This window comes from Centroberyx gerrardi, chromosome 16, assembly GCF_048128805.1.
Source record: "Centroberyx gerrardi isolate f3 chromosome 16, fCenGer3.hap1.cur.20231027, whole genome shotgun sequence".
Classification (NCBI taxonomy): domain Eukaryota; kingdom Metazoa; phylum Chordata; class Actinopteri; order Beryciformes; family Berycidae; genus Centroberyx; species Centroberyx gerrardi.
Window position 1 is genome coordinate 11,683,158 of NC_136012.1, and position 17,358 is coordinate 11,700,515.

A 17,358-nucleotide genomic window follows, 5' to 3' on the forward strand; every position below is an offset into this window, starting at 1 on the left:
GCTGGGGAAGGAGCTGATGGAGAGCTGCAGTGTGTGTGTGTGTGTGTGTGTGTGGAGAAAGAGGAGTGCAATGGAAAAAGTGCAGGGTCAAAGTGGTCAAAAAGATACTAATACAGTCAAATCACAACACTGTCAGCTGCTCGTCTGTTTTGGAAATATATATAACTCTCACACTGACAGTGTAGACACATTGCAAAAGTAACATGCGCACACATGCATGCACACACACACACACACACACACACACACACACACACACACATCATTTGTCTCTGGCATCCATGGTCAGACGACACCAGCTGCACTCATTCAACCGCAGCGGTTAATTTTTCAGTTGGAATTCAGCCGAACTGGCAGCAAACCCCTTAAAGATAATATCCTGAAGACTAAAATGTATATATGTCAGTGTTTTCCCTATTGATATGTCATTATTAACAATGCATCTCCTTTCATAATAACTTCTTTGCTATTGTTTCCTTATCACCACTATTTTTTTGTATTGTTTTTAGAAGGTCTTTTTTCCCCTCATGTGTATCTTCAGTGAAAAAAGCTGCACAAATGAAGCCGCAGGGCCGAAACTCTGAACAGTATTTGAGGTCCAACAAAATAATTTGAATTCAAAGTAGCATAAGGCATAAAATCTATTAATAGCCTTTGGAATAGGCTCTGGCCCTTGGTCATGCCCTTCTAGCTCACTCAAGATGTACTCACACTATGACCTCTGTAAATAACACTCAGGGCTAATTTTATGTCTAGCCGACCCTTAGACTTTCTGCACATGTAGACTAATACAACATGCATATATACTGTAACTATTATGTGTGTGACATTGCAACTTTTCTGTTATGCTCCAATTAAGCTTGCACATTCAAGGATAGGATTGGTGCAAAAGCATTGGAATCTAGACACAAACTCCACTATCAAACAAGAGTGCTGACTTATGCTCAGAGCCATATTGGCTGAAAAAAATGATATACAGTTATTTAGAAAATTAGGAAAACTTTGTTCACAGCATGGACTCAATTTACTCACTGAATATTCAACTTTGTAGTGTAGAGTTAACTAATCAGCAGGCAATTCAGCATGCATGCAAAAGAAAGACTAATAAAATTATGAAAAAAGTCCAGCATGCAATCCCATTTGTGTTCAAATGAAACAGAACTGCACACCATAACATGAGATAAATACATAAACACATTTTGCATTTAAACTTCACAGTCAACCTGCCAATATCTTCAAAAATACAGCTAAAAAAAACAATATATTTAATTTAAACCCAATGCAAACTCCCCGTGAGCTCACCATAGTGACTGCAGAGCAGAGGCAGCACACTGGAAATGACAGCAAGATGTGGAAGGTTTGAAGTACAGAGAGAGAGAGGACAGAGAGAGAGAGGTGTGTGTGTGTGTGTGTGTGGGGGGTGTTACTTAGAGGTGAGGAGGGGATCACAGAGAGTAAAAGAAACATTAATAATTAGAAAGATGTCGAGTGATAGATGAGCGTTTCACCAAGTTTCATTGTTTATTCTCATTTTTGATCCACCACAGAAATAATTCTCATTTTAAAATACACCTTTTTTTCAATTTCTTGACTTGAAATACAGAATCGGGGTTAATAATGATGTCCTGCATGCTGAGAGTGATGAAATATTTTGGACAGTATATTTTGGTTTTGAAAACTCAAACGATGAGGAAATAGCCTCACAATATCTCAATATTAAAAACATAAAAAAAAGATTCAAAAAGCCATTGGTGCTTTTATTTGTTACATTGTGACAATGCTTCACTATAGCGGTTATCATTAATGAAAAATGGAAAATCCCATCAGTTCATGTATACACAGGACATTTATTATTGGGGTATAAATATGCATCCAAACACCTTATCTAAATATGACCTTAGCTGGGATATGAGCATGTGCAATACTAACCCTAAATGTGCTTACTGTCTGGAGGCAATTGTCAGATTTAAAAATACATTCTGCTGATTCACTCAACTGCTCATATTTACATCTGTATTCTGATTTAGTGAACAGACGACTGTACAAACTGTTTACCGTTGTCATTATCACATTCTTAGGCAATTAGCCTCTACAAACTGAAGGAAGATCAAGTGAATAAAGTCAATTGTTTGTAGTGAAGCTGTTATTTATTTATTAATTTCAATTCATTTATTTATTCATTAATTCATTTCATATGATTACACACAGTCATTAATGGCCTGGTATTATTGGCAGGTAAGTACATTATACTTGAAAAAGCCTTCATTGGGGAGTATTAATATATACATCTCCACATAATTTACACCCTTGTATAACTCAGATGTGTTATGGTGGGACATTATGCAGAAGTATGAAACATATCAGACCTATTGTGAATATAAATACAATTTCATGTCAAGGTTTGTGGATGTGTGTGTGACCAGGATTAGTCATAGTCTCAGGTATAAAAATATATATTTTTTTCATCTTCAGAGATATTAAAATAGCCTAGTTAACAACATCGGTGACTATAAGCACATATCATGAATTAGATGATATTTAACTGATTCATTCATATTAAATAAACAACAATGGTGTGCGTATTGTACAGATTTACTTTGTTAAAATGTAAACAAGTAGTCCTGCATCCTCTTCGATTGGTGACATACCCCACAGATCTGAATCTGATGCCTTTCTTTCTGTAGATTCACTGAGACGGGACGTTGTCCACCTGTCAGGCAAGATGACAGATGATTATCAGTCATTTTTGAATTCTGAATTGGTACAAATCCAACAAAAGTCTTTACCATGCGGTGGGAGAGTAGCTGGTGCTCCAGGAGATGTGTCGCTCTTAGCCTCATCTCTCCTTCACTGTTATACTGGATGGCCTCTAACAGTGACAGCCCACTGTGTCTCGCAAACTCCTCCGCCACCTGAGGTAAGGACAAAGGGCATCTCATCGTCCAATACACACACAATGCTGGGAAGAACTGTTACAAATAGATCAGCAAATCTTTATCACAGCTTGCAGTATTGTTATCATAGCACAGTTTCCCAGCAGCCATCTTGAATGTGGAAAGATATATGACACTAATTCATACAGCCTTGCTTACCTGTGGACCACTAGCTACCAGCAGGAACAGCACCTCCAGACTCAGGGTCACCATTTCTTGGTCGGCCATTTTGAGCGTGGCGCAGAGTGCAGGCAGCAATCCGGCCTGGGCCAGCTGGACACAGTAGTCCTTTTTCTTATGAGCAATATTTCCCAGAACCCTTAGGATCTGGACACAACAAGAAGGTAGTGACCAGAGAGATGACAGTGTAGCATTGTGGGGGATGAAAACAAATCCCCTAACAGTTTAAGTGCATTAAGTTGGATTCATCCAAAGCTAGAAAAAACAATGTCCATCACTTAACGCTACCACATTCTAAAACTTGATCTTATCAGTTTAGCTTGCACTGACCATCGTATTGATGCCTTGAGAGAAAGGTAGAAGCTGGATCAGACCAGGAACCAAGTTGAGAGCCAGCAGAGCTGAGCAGAGCGCACTGGAGTCAGCTGGGACGGAGAGATGGGAAATGCATTGGGAACAAAAACACAGAGAAACATGAAACAGTGTTTCATGCTGTATTGTTCCCCAATCACAACTGTACATCCCATTAACAATACACAAACAAATCCTCAATAAAAGCAGCGTTCCTCAGGTCATAACACAGGAGGAAGACTTTGAACTGTCTCTGAAGTGTTCATTCAACAGTGAAATGAATAGAACTTCGGTACCAAGACTTACTCAAAAGTGGTTACATCTCTGACATAATAAATATTATATCTCTCTGATGTAATAATTAATCATGGAAAGCAAAGTGGAAAGCAAAGTGGTTCTGCCAGTCTCCAAACACTGCTTCCCTGCGATGAGCCCTCTTTACTTATTTATTTGAATATCATGTTTTTGTTCATATTGGGTTTTGGAGATGGAATTGTTGCAATAAAGGTGAGTAAAAAAAGGCCACAGGATCCTCTGGGAGTGGTGATGCCATTTTTCCAGAGAGCTGATTGGTGAGGAGGCAGGCTTTTAATACGTTTGGATCCAACAGCCTGAACTGAACCTGCTCCGGAGTAGGTTAGGTGTGCAGCCGAAGTTATTATGGTGATCAACCTGCTATAAACAGAGGCACCACTGTGAGACTGAAAAGCCAGGGTTGATCCAAGGTTAGCTCACTAACCCACTAAACTCTTTGTGAGACACGCCTGTTGCTCAAAATAGCATCCAGACTAAATTCCAAAACTGTCTGGGTGACAACTCAACAATGACAAGGAGTATGACAGTTGTGTGTGTCCTACCTTAATCATGTCTAACCCCAACCTGTCTCTGACCCCAAAGTTCACTCACACATCCCTCATTACTTAACATGAAACCCTATTTTGGAAATCCCATTCCAAATTTACACAACTTAAAGACTGAAACCAGTGCAGAGGTTTGTGTTTGGGACTCAACAGTCTGGTCTAACCTGTGAGGTTGTTGAGGACCCAGGCGCTCTCTCTGGCCAGGGCCGGCTGGGTCTGGAGGAAAGCCTGAAGAAGGGCACACAGAGCAGCCAACAGACGAACGTCACCCACTTGACTGCTCAGATCCTCCATCGGGCCGGAGGATAGGAGGTTTCCCATGCAGCGCAGCAGGGGCCAGACCAGCTAGAGAGGGAGAAAGGGTCAAAAATCTGTTTGAGCAGTTCTATGTACCAACACTTTAAAACATGTCAGTGAAGTACATTAGTAATCTCAATATACTAGCTACTGGCTAAGAGTTGTTCTCATACATCATTTTGTTACTTGCATTACTCTTAGATAAGTAGGAGAGCGTGTAAAAGAGGGGATAACACTATTGTACAAGCCAAACAAATATACAAATTTGATCCAACAATTTCCTTACCAGCTCCATTCCTTCCTCCTTGTTTCCTTTAGCCACAGCACCACCTAGTGACACTAAGAGGGTGCTGCACTGTGACAGGGCCCCATGAGCCAGCAGCACTCTGTTATCCACGTTGCTTTGGTTCAAGATACGTTGGAGCAAAATTATTATAAAATGACCTGCTGTATTATGACAAAATAACACAATTCGAGCAGCACTCATGCAGTGTAGAGCATATTAATAACATCCAGTCTTTGACACTCGTTGAGAATAAGCTAGAGCTCTCACCTGCATGTGAGGTAGTGCAGACACCAGGCACACTCAATGGCAGGAGCCAGGCCAAACTGGGGGTCAGGGGTCAGTACAGATAACAAGTGTGGAGGTAAGCCAGAGGCCAGGACCATCCTACAGACAGAGAGAGAGACAATCACTCAACTGACGACTGTGTTTTACTAGAGCAGTACCTAGAACAAGCTGTGATCTGAACATTTTCTGACATTTTCTGAGTCCAGCTGTGTGGAGAAAGTAGAGATGTTCTAGCTACGGGCGTTTCAGTGCTTACGGGATTATTTTCTCTGCTGCATCTTTGGTCTGGAGAAGTTGGGAGAGGGTGAAGCCCACAGCTTCCACCACCGCTAGATTATGTTTCTGGTTCTGGACACACACACACACACACACACACACACACACACACACACACACACACACACACACACACACACACACACACACACACACACACACAGACACATCAAAACAGAGACATTGAGAGTCATCCAAATGAAAAGCTGCTATGTGTAACATTTTAACATCAATAAATCATTACCACATTCATTTTGAGACATTAGTATAAGTACCATAAACAAGTGAGACCATTGCTGAGAACTACACTCCATTTTACACTGTGTGACACTGGGTTGGATTTCACAGCTGGATTGCTTTATGGCACAAATATAGAAGACAGTTAGAGGACTGCTGTTCTTCCAACACAAACGGAGCTATCAAGCTTTCAAAGTTTCTTGCAACGGCACATGGTGGAACGAGTGAAAAGATGGAAAAATTACTTCATCAATTATCATCTCTTATCCCTCTTCTGGCTCTTCAAAACAAATGCATGCAGAGCAACACAAAGGAGAGGGGGGGGGGCAAGCAGCAACATCTTCTTTGCAACAGGAATCAACGGGGTTTGTGGGAAATATGGTCTTAATTTTGATAACACTACACTAACAATACCGCTGGTATCTTGACCATGGTCTCATTTGTTTACAGTATACAAAAGCTATCACAATTAATTTGACATTATGTTTTAAAATGTTACTACACATGTCACATTTAAGGCAGCGATACAGCAAGGATATTGGTGTGTGTGTGTGTGACAAGTCTATTAAAGTTGGAGTATTGTTACAATGTTACAGACCAATGTAACTTGTTAGCTTACCTCTATGCAGTTTGCCAGAGCCGGTATGATTCCCTGGGCCAGGAGTTTCTCTCTTACAACATCACTGTCTGGACACAAATTACCCAGTGTGTAGAGACACAGCTCCTGTGTATGTACGTACACACACACACACACAGATATTTAGTCAATAATAACAATATCCAGCATAATTCTATGATCATGACATCGTGCCTGGTGCATGTGGGTACTGACGGTGAACTTGGTGCTCTGGCCAGACAGGTAGGTGAGCAGGTAAGGGGTGGCAGGCAGACAGGCTGGAGCCATGCTGGGGTGGTGAGAGTGAGACAGCTCATGAAGACACCGAACAGCCTGCAGACGGCACTGAGCGTTAGAGCCGCTGAGGAGGCCCACCAGGAGATGCATGCTGTTCTCCTGCCTAGAGGGGAGACAGAGGCACAGACATGACACATAAGAAGCAGACACATATAAAAGCCAGGGAACATCATTTGAGCACTTTCGACTCGTTTGATGAGATGAGAAATATTTTGGATAGAGCAATGACGCTTTATGTAGATGAACAAAATATTGGATAGTGTTTATACTTTACGAAGGTGAGCTGTGCGGACGGGTTGCGAAGAGCTTTGCTCAAAGCTGTCAGGTGAGCCTCCCTCTCCGGCCCACTGCGCTGCACTTTGCGGAACAAATCCACCACCTAGTAAGGAAATGAGCAACACAAAATCAGATGGTGCAATCTTTCTCATGCAGCTGCCACCACAGTTTCGATCTCAAACCCACCTGGTCTGCTGAACTGGTGTCCATGGGATTGTGAGGCTGCTCCTCATCATCACTCAGCAGGAGTCTCTTGCTCACCAGCTGTCTGTCTCTCCGGGCCTGCCTCAGTACTACAGCACAACACAAACAAGAGTCACACCACCTTCTGCTCCAGCCAGCCCACTTTACTCCACTTGGCTGGTCGAAGTGTAAAGATGGTGGTGGGGTGGATGTCAATCTTGTTACACTGGATAGCTCAGTCGATATTAAGCAATATCACACAAGAGGGAGGGCTGATATACAGTAACAGCACAACCTCCAGTGTGATATTGCTTTCAGTTCTATACACAAAGCCATTTATCAAGTAATAGTAATAATTGAGACAACAGATTATGATTTTTGTCTTTTTTTCGTCTTCGCCAACAAAAACAGTTCCTTCAGGATTCCACTCATAGAGATAAAACAGTTAAAACGGTTTGTATCTCTATGATTCCACTACCAAGTGTTGCCGAGCAACACTAACTATTAGAACACCTGTAAAACGGAGTGATACATATAGTAAACTATACATAACTAACTGTACTAACAAAACTTGAAGCTGCTCTGTTGTCAATTAATTAGACACTGATTTTGTGCACTTCACAGTACATTACAGCTTTTACAACCAAGAGTTGTATAGGCTAACTTAGTATCTTGGTGCTAGCACTATGCGCCAAGTCGGTCTCCCGTTCATTGTCAGTGGGACGACTCCGGCATCTTATTCGCATCTCAGATCAAAGAAGACCTAACGTTAGCTTAATTCTATCTTTGGCAGAGACTTTCATGTTCCCAAACCTAGACGATCGTAGCAATCATTGACATAATGTTAGCTTGTTAAATAACATTTAAAACAAACAAATGAACGTTACATTTTAGGTCGAAGGGGTTATAAGCTAGTCTAAACCACTGATTTACCTTTCTCTTGCTCTCGCCTCTTTAACTTCAACTCTTCCAAGCTGCTGCCCGGTCGACCAGCTTTGTGGCGAACTGTGTTTAACCTCCACATTTTGTTTTGGGATTAATAAAATGCAATTTAGCTACTTAACATTTGTTGGTGTGTATTCATAGTGCAGTTTAGCTAGTACACCCTGCGTTACCAAGCACAACCAAGGTTTTGAGCACTTGTTGACATGTTGAATTCCTTCTTTGGTTCCTGGTAGCTGTCTCCACCTAGTAACGTTACTGCAGCGACACCTAGCGAACGGATGTGACGACACACTCAACTAATCTGGCCATCACCTCTGCTCTTATCCAGTTAAATTCTAATACGTCCATGGTTACATTGTGGAAAGACTGTGAGGAGTTTATTTTGTGTAAAACTAATTACCACATTAAGATTGACTCTAAAGGTGTTACTACTTGCTCTGAGTACGAAGATATATCACTGGTAATGGTTTTATTGGGGAAATATCACATACACAAGTTAAATTCTTCCAAACTATTCCATGCTTTAATGTGCTCATGTTCGACTATAAGTCCTTAACTGAATCTTTGAAATGTATTGAACATAAAAAATGTCTGTCTATAGTTAAGCTACATGAAGAACATAATTTCAATACTGTCAGGAAAGAAATATGTTCTTTATAATTGTTTCCAAACCCATGTACTGAATGTCTGATTGTATTATGTTGTTGGCTAATAATAATAATAATAAAAAACAACCTCTGCACAAGTCCACAATAAAGACATCAGCTAAACACAGATAATTTTTTAATAAAACTATGGAATTAAATTTCCATTAAAAGTATAATGTACAATGCATATATGAAATTTTCTATAAAACATAAAAAAATTGACTTACAAAACATGCTCATAGATAGATATTCCAGCCAATACGGAAAAATGGTAAAGATTTCAATCTATTTTTTGAATAAATATGAATCTGGTCAAAAAATATATTGAAAATATTTTTGATATAGAGTATATTCCTTGTTTGTAAAAGATCCTTTTTGTGCTTAATACTTGTATGTCCCAGTAAAATGAGCTGGATTAGTGGGCCTGTAAGATCGAGGACGAATTAAGATTTAGGGTTTAGGGTTATCATAGGAGATACAGAATCCCTGAGATTGAAAGAGAATGTGGTAAAAACAAAAAAGTGACATTTCTCCATTCAATCAATACCTGGGTCTCATTTTAAAAAAAAACCCATCACAATTTCATGAAACAACCAGTTATAATCACTCTTACAAATCCATGCCATGAAAATGGCAATTACCATACAAAACATATAGAAACAACAGACAGCTGCGGCACAGTATGCCACATTCAATGGGGGAAAACACATTAAACAAATAAAAATAAAAAAAATGTACCAAACTAAAGAAAAATGTCTTTCTTTACAGTATTGAATGATGGCTCATTCTGACCATAATGATGAGGAAACACATCTTCATGACTCCTTGCTCTTGGAAGATTTCTTTTTCTGTGGACAATGACAGACAAATTAATTTCGAGGCATTATCTTCTAGCATTCAAACTTATTACATCTTTTTCTGGTTTGACTAATTTATGTCTACAATGCAGAGGTGAGACCAAGTCAACTTTGCTCGAGTCCCAAGTCAGTCTCAAGTCTTGAGACACAAGTCTCAAGTCAAGTCCCAAGTCTAAATGTAGAACACCAAGTCAAGTCAGAACAAATCAAGAGTCCAGAATCAATATCTATATCTATGACTTTTCAAAGCAGTATCATTTTAATAGGATAAAAACTTTATAAATGCATCATAAGTTTGATTTCTATAGTCAGTTTCAACTTCAATAAATTCAATCATTCCATACAAATTTAGAATTTAAATTCAGTCGTCTGGTGGAACAAATCTCATCACTTTGAGTCCAAGTCATTTACACAAACACAAGATCTCAAGTCAAGACTTTAGAAACCTTTTCAAGTCATCAAAGTACAAGTCCCAAGTCACCAGAACCCAAGTCAAGTCAAGTCTCAAGTCTTCTCTTCATGCATCGCGTCAAGTCTGAAGAAATTAAAATTGTGACTCGAGTCTGACCCGAGTCCAAGTCATGTGACTCGAGTCCCCACCTCTGCTACAATGGCATCAATCTGTAATATGATGATGAAGATTCCGGCGTCTTCATACCTTTTTGTGGGTGTTATTTGCAGATGGTTGAAGGACTTGTGTTGGCGAGGAGTCTTGGACAGGAGCTGCAGGTGTTTCTGGGGCCTCGGCCGATTTCAACTTGCTTTTCTCTGTGGGAAGAAGAAATGTAAATGTAAATACAACCGCAGAGAAACAGCACAACTGCCATTTGTCATGATTTGTGTGGATTAGCTGCTCACTTTTCTTCTTCTCTGATGGAAGACTTGGAGTCTCAGGGGCAGATGGAGGTAGTGGGTCTGTGTCAAGAGAAGTGTTTTCCAACGCTCCGTCCTTTTTCTTCTCCTTTGTTTCCTTTTCTTCGATTATCTGCTCTGACTCTTCCTCGTGATCAGCTTTCTCCTTTTTCTTCTTCTTTGTTTTCTTTACTTCAATTATCTGTTCCGACTCTTCCTCAGGATCAGCTTTCTCCTTTTTCTTCTTCTTTGCTTTCTTTGCTTCACTTATCTGCTCTGACTCTTCCTCCTGCTCAGTTTTCTGCTTTTCCTCTTTTGTGTTGTTTTCTTCGATTATCTGCTCTGACTCCTCATGATCAGCTTTCTCCTTTTTCTTCTTCTCTTTCTTTCCTTCGATTATCTGCTCTGACTCCGCCTCATGATCAGCTTTCTCCTTTTTCTTCTTCTCTTCCTTTCCTTCGATTATCTGCTCTGACTCCTCCTCATGATCAGCTTTCTCCTTTTTCTTCTTCTCTTTCTTTCCTTCGATTATCTGCTCTGACTCCGCCTCATGATCAGCTTTCTCCTTTTTCTTCTTCTCTTCCTTTCCTTCGATTATCTGCTCTGACTCTTCCTCGTGATCAGCTTTCTCCTTTTTCTTCTTCTTTGCTTTCTTTGCTTCAGTTATCTGCTCTGACTCTTCATGATCCGCGTTGTCTTTTTTCTTCTTTGTTTTCTTTTCTTCCATTAACTGCTCTGACTTTTCCTCATGATCAGCTTTGTCCTTTACCTCATTTGTCTTCTTTTCTTCGATTATCTCCTCTGGCTTTTCCTCATGATCAGCTTTCTCCTTTTTCTTCTTCTTTGCTTTCTTGCCTTCAACTATCTGCTCCGACTTGTCCTCATGATCGGCTTTCTCCTTTTTCTTCTTCTTCTCTGTCGTAATTTCTCCTTCAGTCTCGTTCTTGTTCCCATCTACTTTTGTTCCCTTTGTCTCCTTTTTCTTCTTCTCCTCCACAGGTTTATGAACATATTCTTGTTCTGCGGCTTCGGTCGTCTTCTTCTTCTTATCTACTTCTTTTGCATCTTCTCCAGTCTCATTTGCCTTCTCTTCCACCTTCTCTTCATCCTTTTTCCTCTTCTTCCTCTTGGGCTCGGACGGGCTCTCACCTGTCTTTTCTGCACCGGGAGTCACGGCTTTCCTTTTCTCCTTCTTTGCCGTCTGCATGGAGGCGGAGGGAGTGGATGCGACCGGTCCGTCTGCTGCAGCTTCGAGGCTGCGCTCTTGTCCCGGGGCAGGAGATACGGGGAGGGACACGGGTGCCGTCTTTTTTGCCCTGCTCCCCCTGGGTTTACTGGTCTTGGCCGGTGTCTTGGCCATAGCACTCTCGTCCACCTCACCGTTCTTCTGAGCTGTCCCTTTACTCTGTTTAGCGGGAGTCTCCGTTTTGGGGGGAGGCTTAGCCCGGGGTTTCCTGACTCTGGGCTTCTTGGGCGGGGGTGCGGAGGAGTCCAGAGCGTTGATGCTGTCCATCTTGGCCATGTCAGCCTCTGTGGACAGAACCAGCACGCTTAAGACAGTGAACAGTGAACAGACATGCCTAAAAAAACACCCCCAAAAACATCAATGGCAGCCAAACAGCGACTGTAACACAGCTCTGTTTGTATGAACTCTGTTTTCCATGGTGAAGTAGTTTGAGGGTGGCGCTGTCCTGTCTGGTGGCTCTTTATCCCTCTAAACTGAAAAGGACTCAGCTCTCCTCCCTGTCTGTTCATCCCCCTCCATCATTTCCACTCAGTTTCTACACTTTCCAGTCCCGCTGTCTTGCCGGTTCCCTCTCTTCTTCCTCTTCACCCTTCATTCTCTCCCTCTTTCCAACTCTAAAGCCTTAATAATGTCTCTCTTTTCTAGCACTCTCCAATCTCTTCATCCGTTATAAAACATCAACCGAGACTCTTTCTCACCTGACAGGTCCAGCACCAGTTTCTTCCATTTCTCGACATCCAGACTGCTGTCAGAGTCTGAATCGTCTCCCCCGGTAGCGGGAGCAGGTGTCGGTGCCGCAGTCCCTTTTTTGGGGGTCTTTGTTTTCTTGGCCTTGATGAGAGCATCTGCAGGTTTATCCTCACTCTTTTTCCTTTTTGCGGGCAGGGACTGTAAAGGAGAACAGCGAAGCTCAGCGAAAAAAGATTGATCTCACCAGTCCTTAAACTGTGATGGTCACATAAAAAAAAAACAAAAAAACAAAAACAAATCACTGCACCTTCTCTTTTTGTGTCTCTGCTTTCTTGGGTGTTTTAACTCTTGCTGTTGCTTTTTTTGCCTTTGGTGTGGCTGGAGTGGCTAGAAAATAGGAAGTGAGGAGCAGAGGTTAAAAATGAAAAGAAACCACAGACCATGTATTAAAACCGATACAAACAGCTGCAGTCCACATACATAAGCCTGCACCATGAGACACGTACCAACAGGGGCTGCTGTTACATTGGTGCTGCTGCCTTTCTTCTTGGGAGTCTTGACCAGAGGGGCAGCAGCTTTAGTCTGAGGAGTCGCTGCAGCCTTCAGTTCAATAAGCACCAGATAAATGAAGATGATTAACAACATTATAAAAGACAAGGAGGATAGTGTGAAGCACCGAATTAGGAGTAACATATCAGGCGTACCTTCACTGAGGCTGCGTCCTTCCTGCTCTTCTGATCCTTCTTGGCTGAAGGAGGCGACTTGATGTCGAGTTGCTTCTTCACAGATTTTCCCGGGTGGTCAGAGGAGTCTTTACTAGCTTTGGTCTTGGGTGTTGTAGTGGTCGATGTTTCAGTCACTGAGGCCTTGGCTTTGCTTGGCTTGGGTTTCGCTTTAACCGTCGATGTCGGTTTACTAGTCAGTGTCGCTGGTGTTGCTTTTTGTATTAGAGCTGCCGCCTGGATCAGAGCGAAGACAGAAATCACGACCAGTCATCAGTGAGAAGTGACTAGGCTATAAAGCAGGGATGGGCAGAGCTGAGAGTATGGAGGTTTTCCTTTCAACCAGGCAAAATGCAAATTGGTAATATCCTTTACCACAAAGCAAACACTTTTTCAATTCAGCAGAGTAGAACAAACTCACCTCTGTTGCGTCATCTTCACTCTCTGAAGCTGTATCACTGCTTTCACTTCTCTTATTGGTCTTACTTGGTGTCGCAGCAGGCTGAACTGCTGCTTGGGGAGGCTTCGTTTTGGCCGACGGTGTTGCCGACTTGATGTGTCCAGACAAATAAAAGTAGTTAGTTGTTATATCCAATATTAAGAAATAAAAAGATATTGGAAGAATGACTCACCAAAGCGGGAGTATCCTCTTCGCTGTCTGATGATATGTCGGTGGTTTCACTGGACTTGCCTGCCACTGCGGTCGTAGGTTTGGCTGTGCTTAGTGGTTTCCTTTTGACTGGAGATGCTGCTACCACTGGTTTAACTGGGGACTTGGGAGCTGACTTTTTACTGGGAGCAGGAGGAGTCTGTAATATCAAGATAAAGAACTCAATCGGGCTGTCGATAAATCAGACAATTCTGCCCATTTACCTGTTCTAATTCGTAAGTAAACACACTGAAAGTGAAATCTGTATTCACCTGTGGGAGCAGACTCTGACTCAGCTCCTCGCTCCCGGAGCTGCTGTCATCCTCAGTGTCGGAGCTCTCGGCCTGAGTCTGGTTGGCGGCAGTTGGAGTTTTGATCTTTGTAGCTGGTACATGATTGGCTATGGGAGTCCTTGTCGTTTTCTGTAGCAAGTTAGAGGACAGAAGACATGAAGAAAAGTAGCTGTGAAGCAATCTTGCTCTAACAATTCCAGTCTGTCTTTGATTTCAGAGTTATAACATTGCATTAATGTATCACAATTAAAATCTCTGGCACTGCTCACCTGGACTTCCTTCCTGGCTTTATTCAGGGGTTTTGATACCTGGGAACCTGGATAAAAAAAGGAAAAGGCAGGAATGTTGGGGAGGAAATATACAAAGGTGGACTAGATGGAAAATGTTTTGGACAGGCGGGAAAAGGTCGAATGAAAACACAATGGTGGCCCGAGACCGAGACAAGTCCGAGTCAAAACAGGACTGAGACTAGTCCAAGACGTCTGGAGACCAGACTCAAGTTCTACAGTCCTGACTTGACTTTCCTGCTGTGTGTTTAAAGTCAATGTTGGGGAAGAAGTAGCAGTACCTTCAGCCAGAGACGCTCCATGCTCTTCAGCTGCTTCAGCGTTCCCAGGTTTACTAAAGAAAACAACATCAACAGTAGAAACAACACTGGTATCAGTTTCATCACTGTCACTATCCAATAAAGGTGATTGATTTCTAAGGGGGGATTGAGCAACCATACTCACTCTAACCATGACCGGTAGATTTCCAGTAACGATGCAGATATTTTTGGTTCCCCCTACAAAAAATGAATGAAAAAACAAACACACAATAATGCAAAAAATCAAAACCAAAAATCAACCTTTAAAGGTCCCATATTATTCAGTTTTCAGCTCATTTTGTTTTCAAATATATTATGGCTCAGGATAAGAAAAATGTTCTTGACATTTTGCAAATAAATTAAGTTTAGTTAAAAGGGCATGTTTGAATGAATTACAAGATGTAGGGCCTGTTCACATGAGCATTTATGATATGTCAACAAATATGTTTCAATGAGACTTGGATTGATGCGGTGCAGTGCGTGAAAACATTGCAACCCAGTCCATCAAAAAAGTTTAAACTCATTGAACTTTTGACAGAGTGCAGGTAAACATCACCCACTAACAGACTTCATCAGCCAATGAAATGTGCTGACTTAGAATTCCCAGATTTCAGACAATTAGTCTGAAACTGCCTGTGAAAAAGGACTTTGAAAAGGCAGTCACTTTAAATTTAACCACTCAAAAAAACTAAACAAATTGGACCCATGCCTTCATTAAACATCTTGATTGTATATGACTAAATGGAGGGAAATTTGAATAGGGTGCCTTTAAATTGCAGCACTTCTGGGACACAGGAAAGGGATAGTAGTATTACATGAAAGTACCTTCAACACAGCTTTATAACCTAGGTAGTACGTAGCAGGTAACAATCTGAGTCAGCCTTTGTCAGCGCACAGAATCAGTGATAATAATGAGACTGTAGCACTTTAAAAACTGTCACAGTCACATTGCTGTGCGGCACTTGCAACATTGATTCAAAACTGTTACAGCACGTTACTTTAAGTCACAAACCAGGAAGTGACCGTTGGATGTAAACAGTCCTAAACTATCGTGTTTCCACTATCGCATACAACAGCCAGCCAAACGCTAAGCTCGCGACAGACGAGGCTTTACTGAAAGTGAACAAGCCAGAAGCAGCTGACTGTATTGACCTGTGGGTTTCGCCTCTGGAGCTCATCTGCTGCTGACTGGAAACCATTCTCCTTCAAGTGGCGGTAGATCAAATGGATCAAATGCTCGTGCTTTGATGCATTCACAGACATGCTCGGAACATGAAGCCGACAAATAACACAACGAAATACACGTTTAAAAATACTTTCGTAATAAATCTGGCCACATTGCCCGCACTGCTGCCGCCCCCAAAACACGCATGTTTACCCGCTGAACTTTGAACTGAGGAAGACGTTCCGGTTACTGCTGCAATGCATCTTGGGACTTGTAGTTCGGGGGACTTCCATGGACGCCGACGCGCGAAACAACCCACAGTACTGTATTATTCAGTCAAAGCCAACACGGTTATTATGAAAACTGAAGACTTTTTTCTGACTCGTAAAATATCATATTAAGCTCAAAACCTTGGACAGAGTTTTCTTGGTCTGCTACACCTCCGTTTCTGGTTAGCATCTGTTAAGTATTATGCTCTGGCCATGCTCACCATTCACACTGTAGTTTTGTTCTCACATACTTGCTTATTAGGATTGTAGTGAACGAGCACAGTGGCCCTCCAACACTATATCCAGTCATGCAGAGAAACCAACAAAGACCCTTTCTCTTTCCATCATTTCCTTTTTCTACCAACCCATAACTTTCCTATGATTTAGGTCAATTTCAGCTCAATCACATATCCTGTCTTGGGAAGGAAAGCAAACATGTGAGAACAGACGATCCACTCCCTTAAGGCAGTCAAGGCCTGTGTGATTTGGAGCCATCTCATATGTTAGGCAGTTTCCCAGAGGAAATAATCTGGTTTTACTGGAAGAGATCAAGCAGAAAGGAACTGCGGCTATCTCATCTGCAAATAAGTAACTTATAGTTATAGGTGTACTGTAGCTTCCTCAGATGCTTTCATGGTTTCTTATTATTCTTTTCTTTATTCTTATTTTTTCACGTTTAGTAGAGGGCGGGACCAATGTAAAATCTGAGAAGGTAAAATCAGTAGCAACTGATCTGATGGCTCCAGGAGAAAAGATTAACAAGTTTAAAGGAGACTGGTGTCATTTAGGATTAGGCTATAGCCCATTTACTACTACATACATCCAGTTTACAATACATTTCCCCAAATCATTTTTGCAATGCATGCCATATATTACTACGTTTTTAATATTTACTTGTTTTTTGCTGTTTTTAAAATACAAACTTTAAGGTGTCAAACCTAGCTTGAAATTAACTGCTGTCCCAACTAACAGACACCCTGAAAAACATAACACCTGGATGTGGCAATAAAGTTTGTAAGGCAACATGTTTTTGAGGGATTATTTCCTGGCAGAGACCTCGGGCACAGTGAAATAATGATAAAACAGGAACTTTGACCAAACCAAATGAGGGCTTCATGTTTACTGTGATGGCTTGTTTTTGTTGTTTTTCATACTGCACAAGAAAGAACGAATGGCAGCAGATGGCTTCTTCTGAAGGGAGGAAAACAAGCCCTGATATCTCCAACTATGCTGACTGTGTGCAGACAAACCGAGAATAACGTAAAGGAGAGGGGCAACCTACTGACACAAAAAACACCTGTATTATCCTTTACGTCTTAAAATAGCCCGCCACCTCTTATCCCCTCTGGCCATCACCTGA

The 17,358-nt window shown here is 41.5% G+C and overlaps 2 protein-coding genes across 8 annotated transcripts; both read right to left on the reverse strand.

Annotated features, from left to right (window-relative positions):
• Positions 1–2,209: 2,209 nt before the first annotated feature.
• tmco6 (transmembrane and coiled-coil domains 6) lies at positions 2,210–8,228 on the reverse strand. Of its 4 annotated transcripts, XM_071902224.2 has the most exons (13): positions 8,011–8,228; positions 7,081–7,187; positions 6,888–6,997; positions 6,538–6,721; positions 6,325–6,429; positions 5,449–5,540; positions 5,175–5,291; positions 4,908–5,022; positions 4,489–4,669; positions 3,444–3,538; positions 3,093–3,260; positions 2,787–2,912; positions 2,210–2,710 (listed from the first exon to the last, which is right to left on the reverse strand). In XM_071902224.2, exons 1-13 carry the CDS (start codon positions 8,099–8,101, stop codon positions 2,687–2,689), a joined length of 1,515 nt encoding a protein of 504 aa, XP_071758325.1. In that variant the 5' UTR covers positions 8,102–8,228; the 3' UTR covers positions 2,210–2,686. The 4 variants fall into 4 exon arrangements, with proteins under 4 accessions (XP_071758325.1, XP_071758316.1, XP_071758308.1 ...); XM_071902215.2 differs by having other exon boundaries at positions 2,210–2,912; positions 3,444–3,514; XM_071902207.2 differs by having other exon boundaries at positions 2,210–2,912.
• A 606-nt stretch (positions 8,229–8,834) lies between these two features.
• LOC139913937 (uncharacterized) lies at positions 8,835–15,931 on the reverse strand. 4 transcript variants are annotated; one of them, XM_078289307.1, is made up of 14 exons: positions 15,717–15,931; positions 14,710–14,762; positions 14,547–14,599; positions 14,248–14,294; positions 13,958–14,107; positions 13,669–13,845; positions 13,458–13,586; positions 13,019–13,273; positions 12,821–12,896; positions 12,622–12,701; positions 12,323–12,512; positions 10,385–11,908; positions 10,185–10,294; positions 8,835–9,517 (listed from the first exon to the last, which is right to left on the reverse strand). In XM_078289307.1, exons 1-14 carry the CDS (start codon positions 15,825–15,827, stop codon positions 9,485–9,487), a joined length of 2,988 nt encoding a protein of 995 aa, XP_078145433.1. In that variant the 5' UTR covers positions 15,828–15,931; the 3' UTR covers positions 8,835–9,484. The 4 variants fall into 4 exon arrangements, with proteins under 4 accessions (XP_078145433.1, XP_078145432.1, XP_078145435.1 ...); XM_078289306.1 differs by having other exon boundaries at positions 12,821–12,914; XM_078289309.1 differs by lacking the exons at positions 13,019–13,273; positions 13,458–13,586; positions 13,669–13,845.
• Positions 15,932–17,358: the final 1,427 nt, after the last annotated feature.

Coding starts and splice junctions, on each gene's coding strand:
- tmco6 (XM_071902207.2), bottom strand. CDS start 8,101: ATGTGGAGGTTAAACACAGTTCGCCACAAAGCTGGTCGACCGGGCAGC. Junction 5,292..5,448: donor GCAGCAGAGAAAATAATCCC/GTAAGCACTGAA, acceptor CTCTGTCTGTAG/GATGGTCCTGGCCTCTGGCT. Junction 2,913..3,092: donor TGGTAGCTAGTGGTCCACAG/GTAAGCAAGGCT, acceptor TCCTTACCTCAG/GTGGCGGAGGAGTTTGCGAG.
- LOC139913937 (XM_078289306.1), bottom strand. CDS start 15,827: ATGTCTGTGAATGCATCAAAGCACGAGCATTTGATCCATTTGATCTAC. Junction 14,108..14,247: donor AAGCCAGGAAGGAAGTCCAG/GTGAGCAGTGCC, acceptor AACTTGCTACAG/AAAACGACAAGGACTCCCAT. Junction 12,513..12,621: donor CAGAGACACAAAAAGAGAAG/GTGCAGTGATTT, acceptor TCTCCTTTACAG/TCCCTGCCCGCAAAAAGGAA.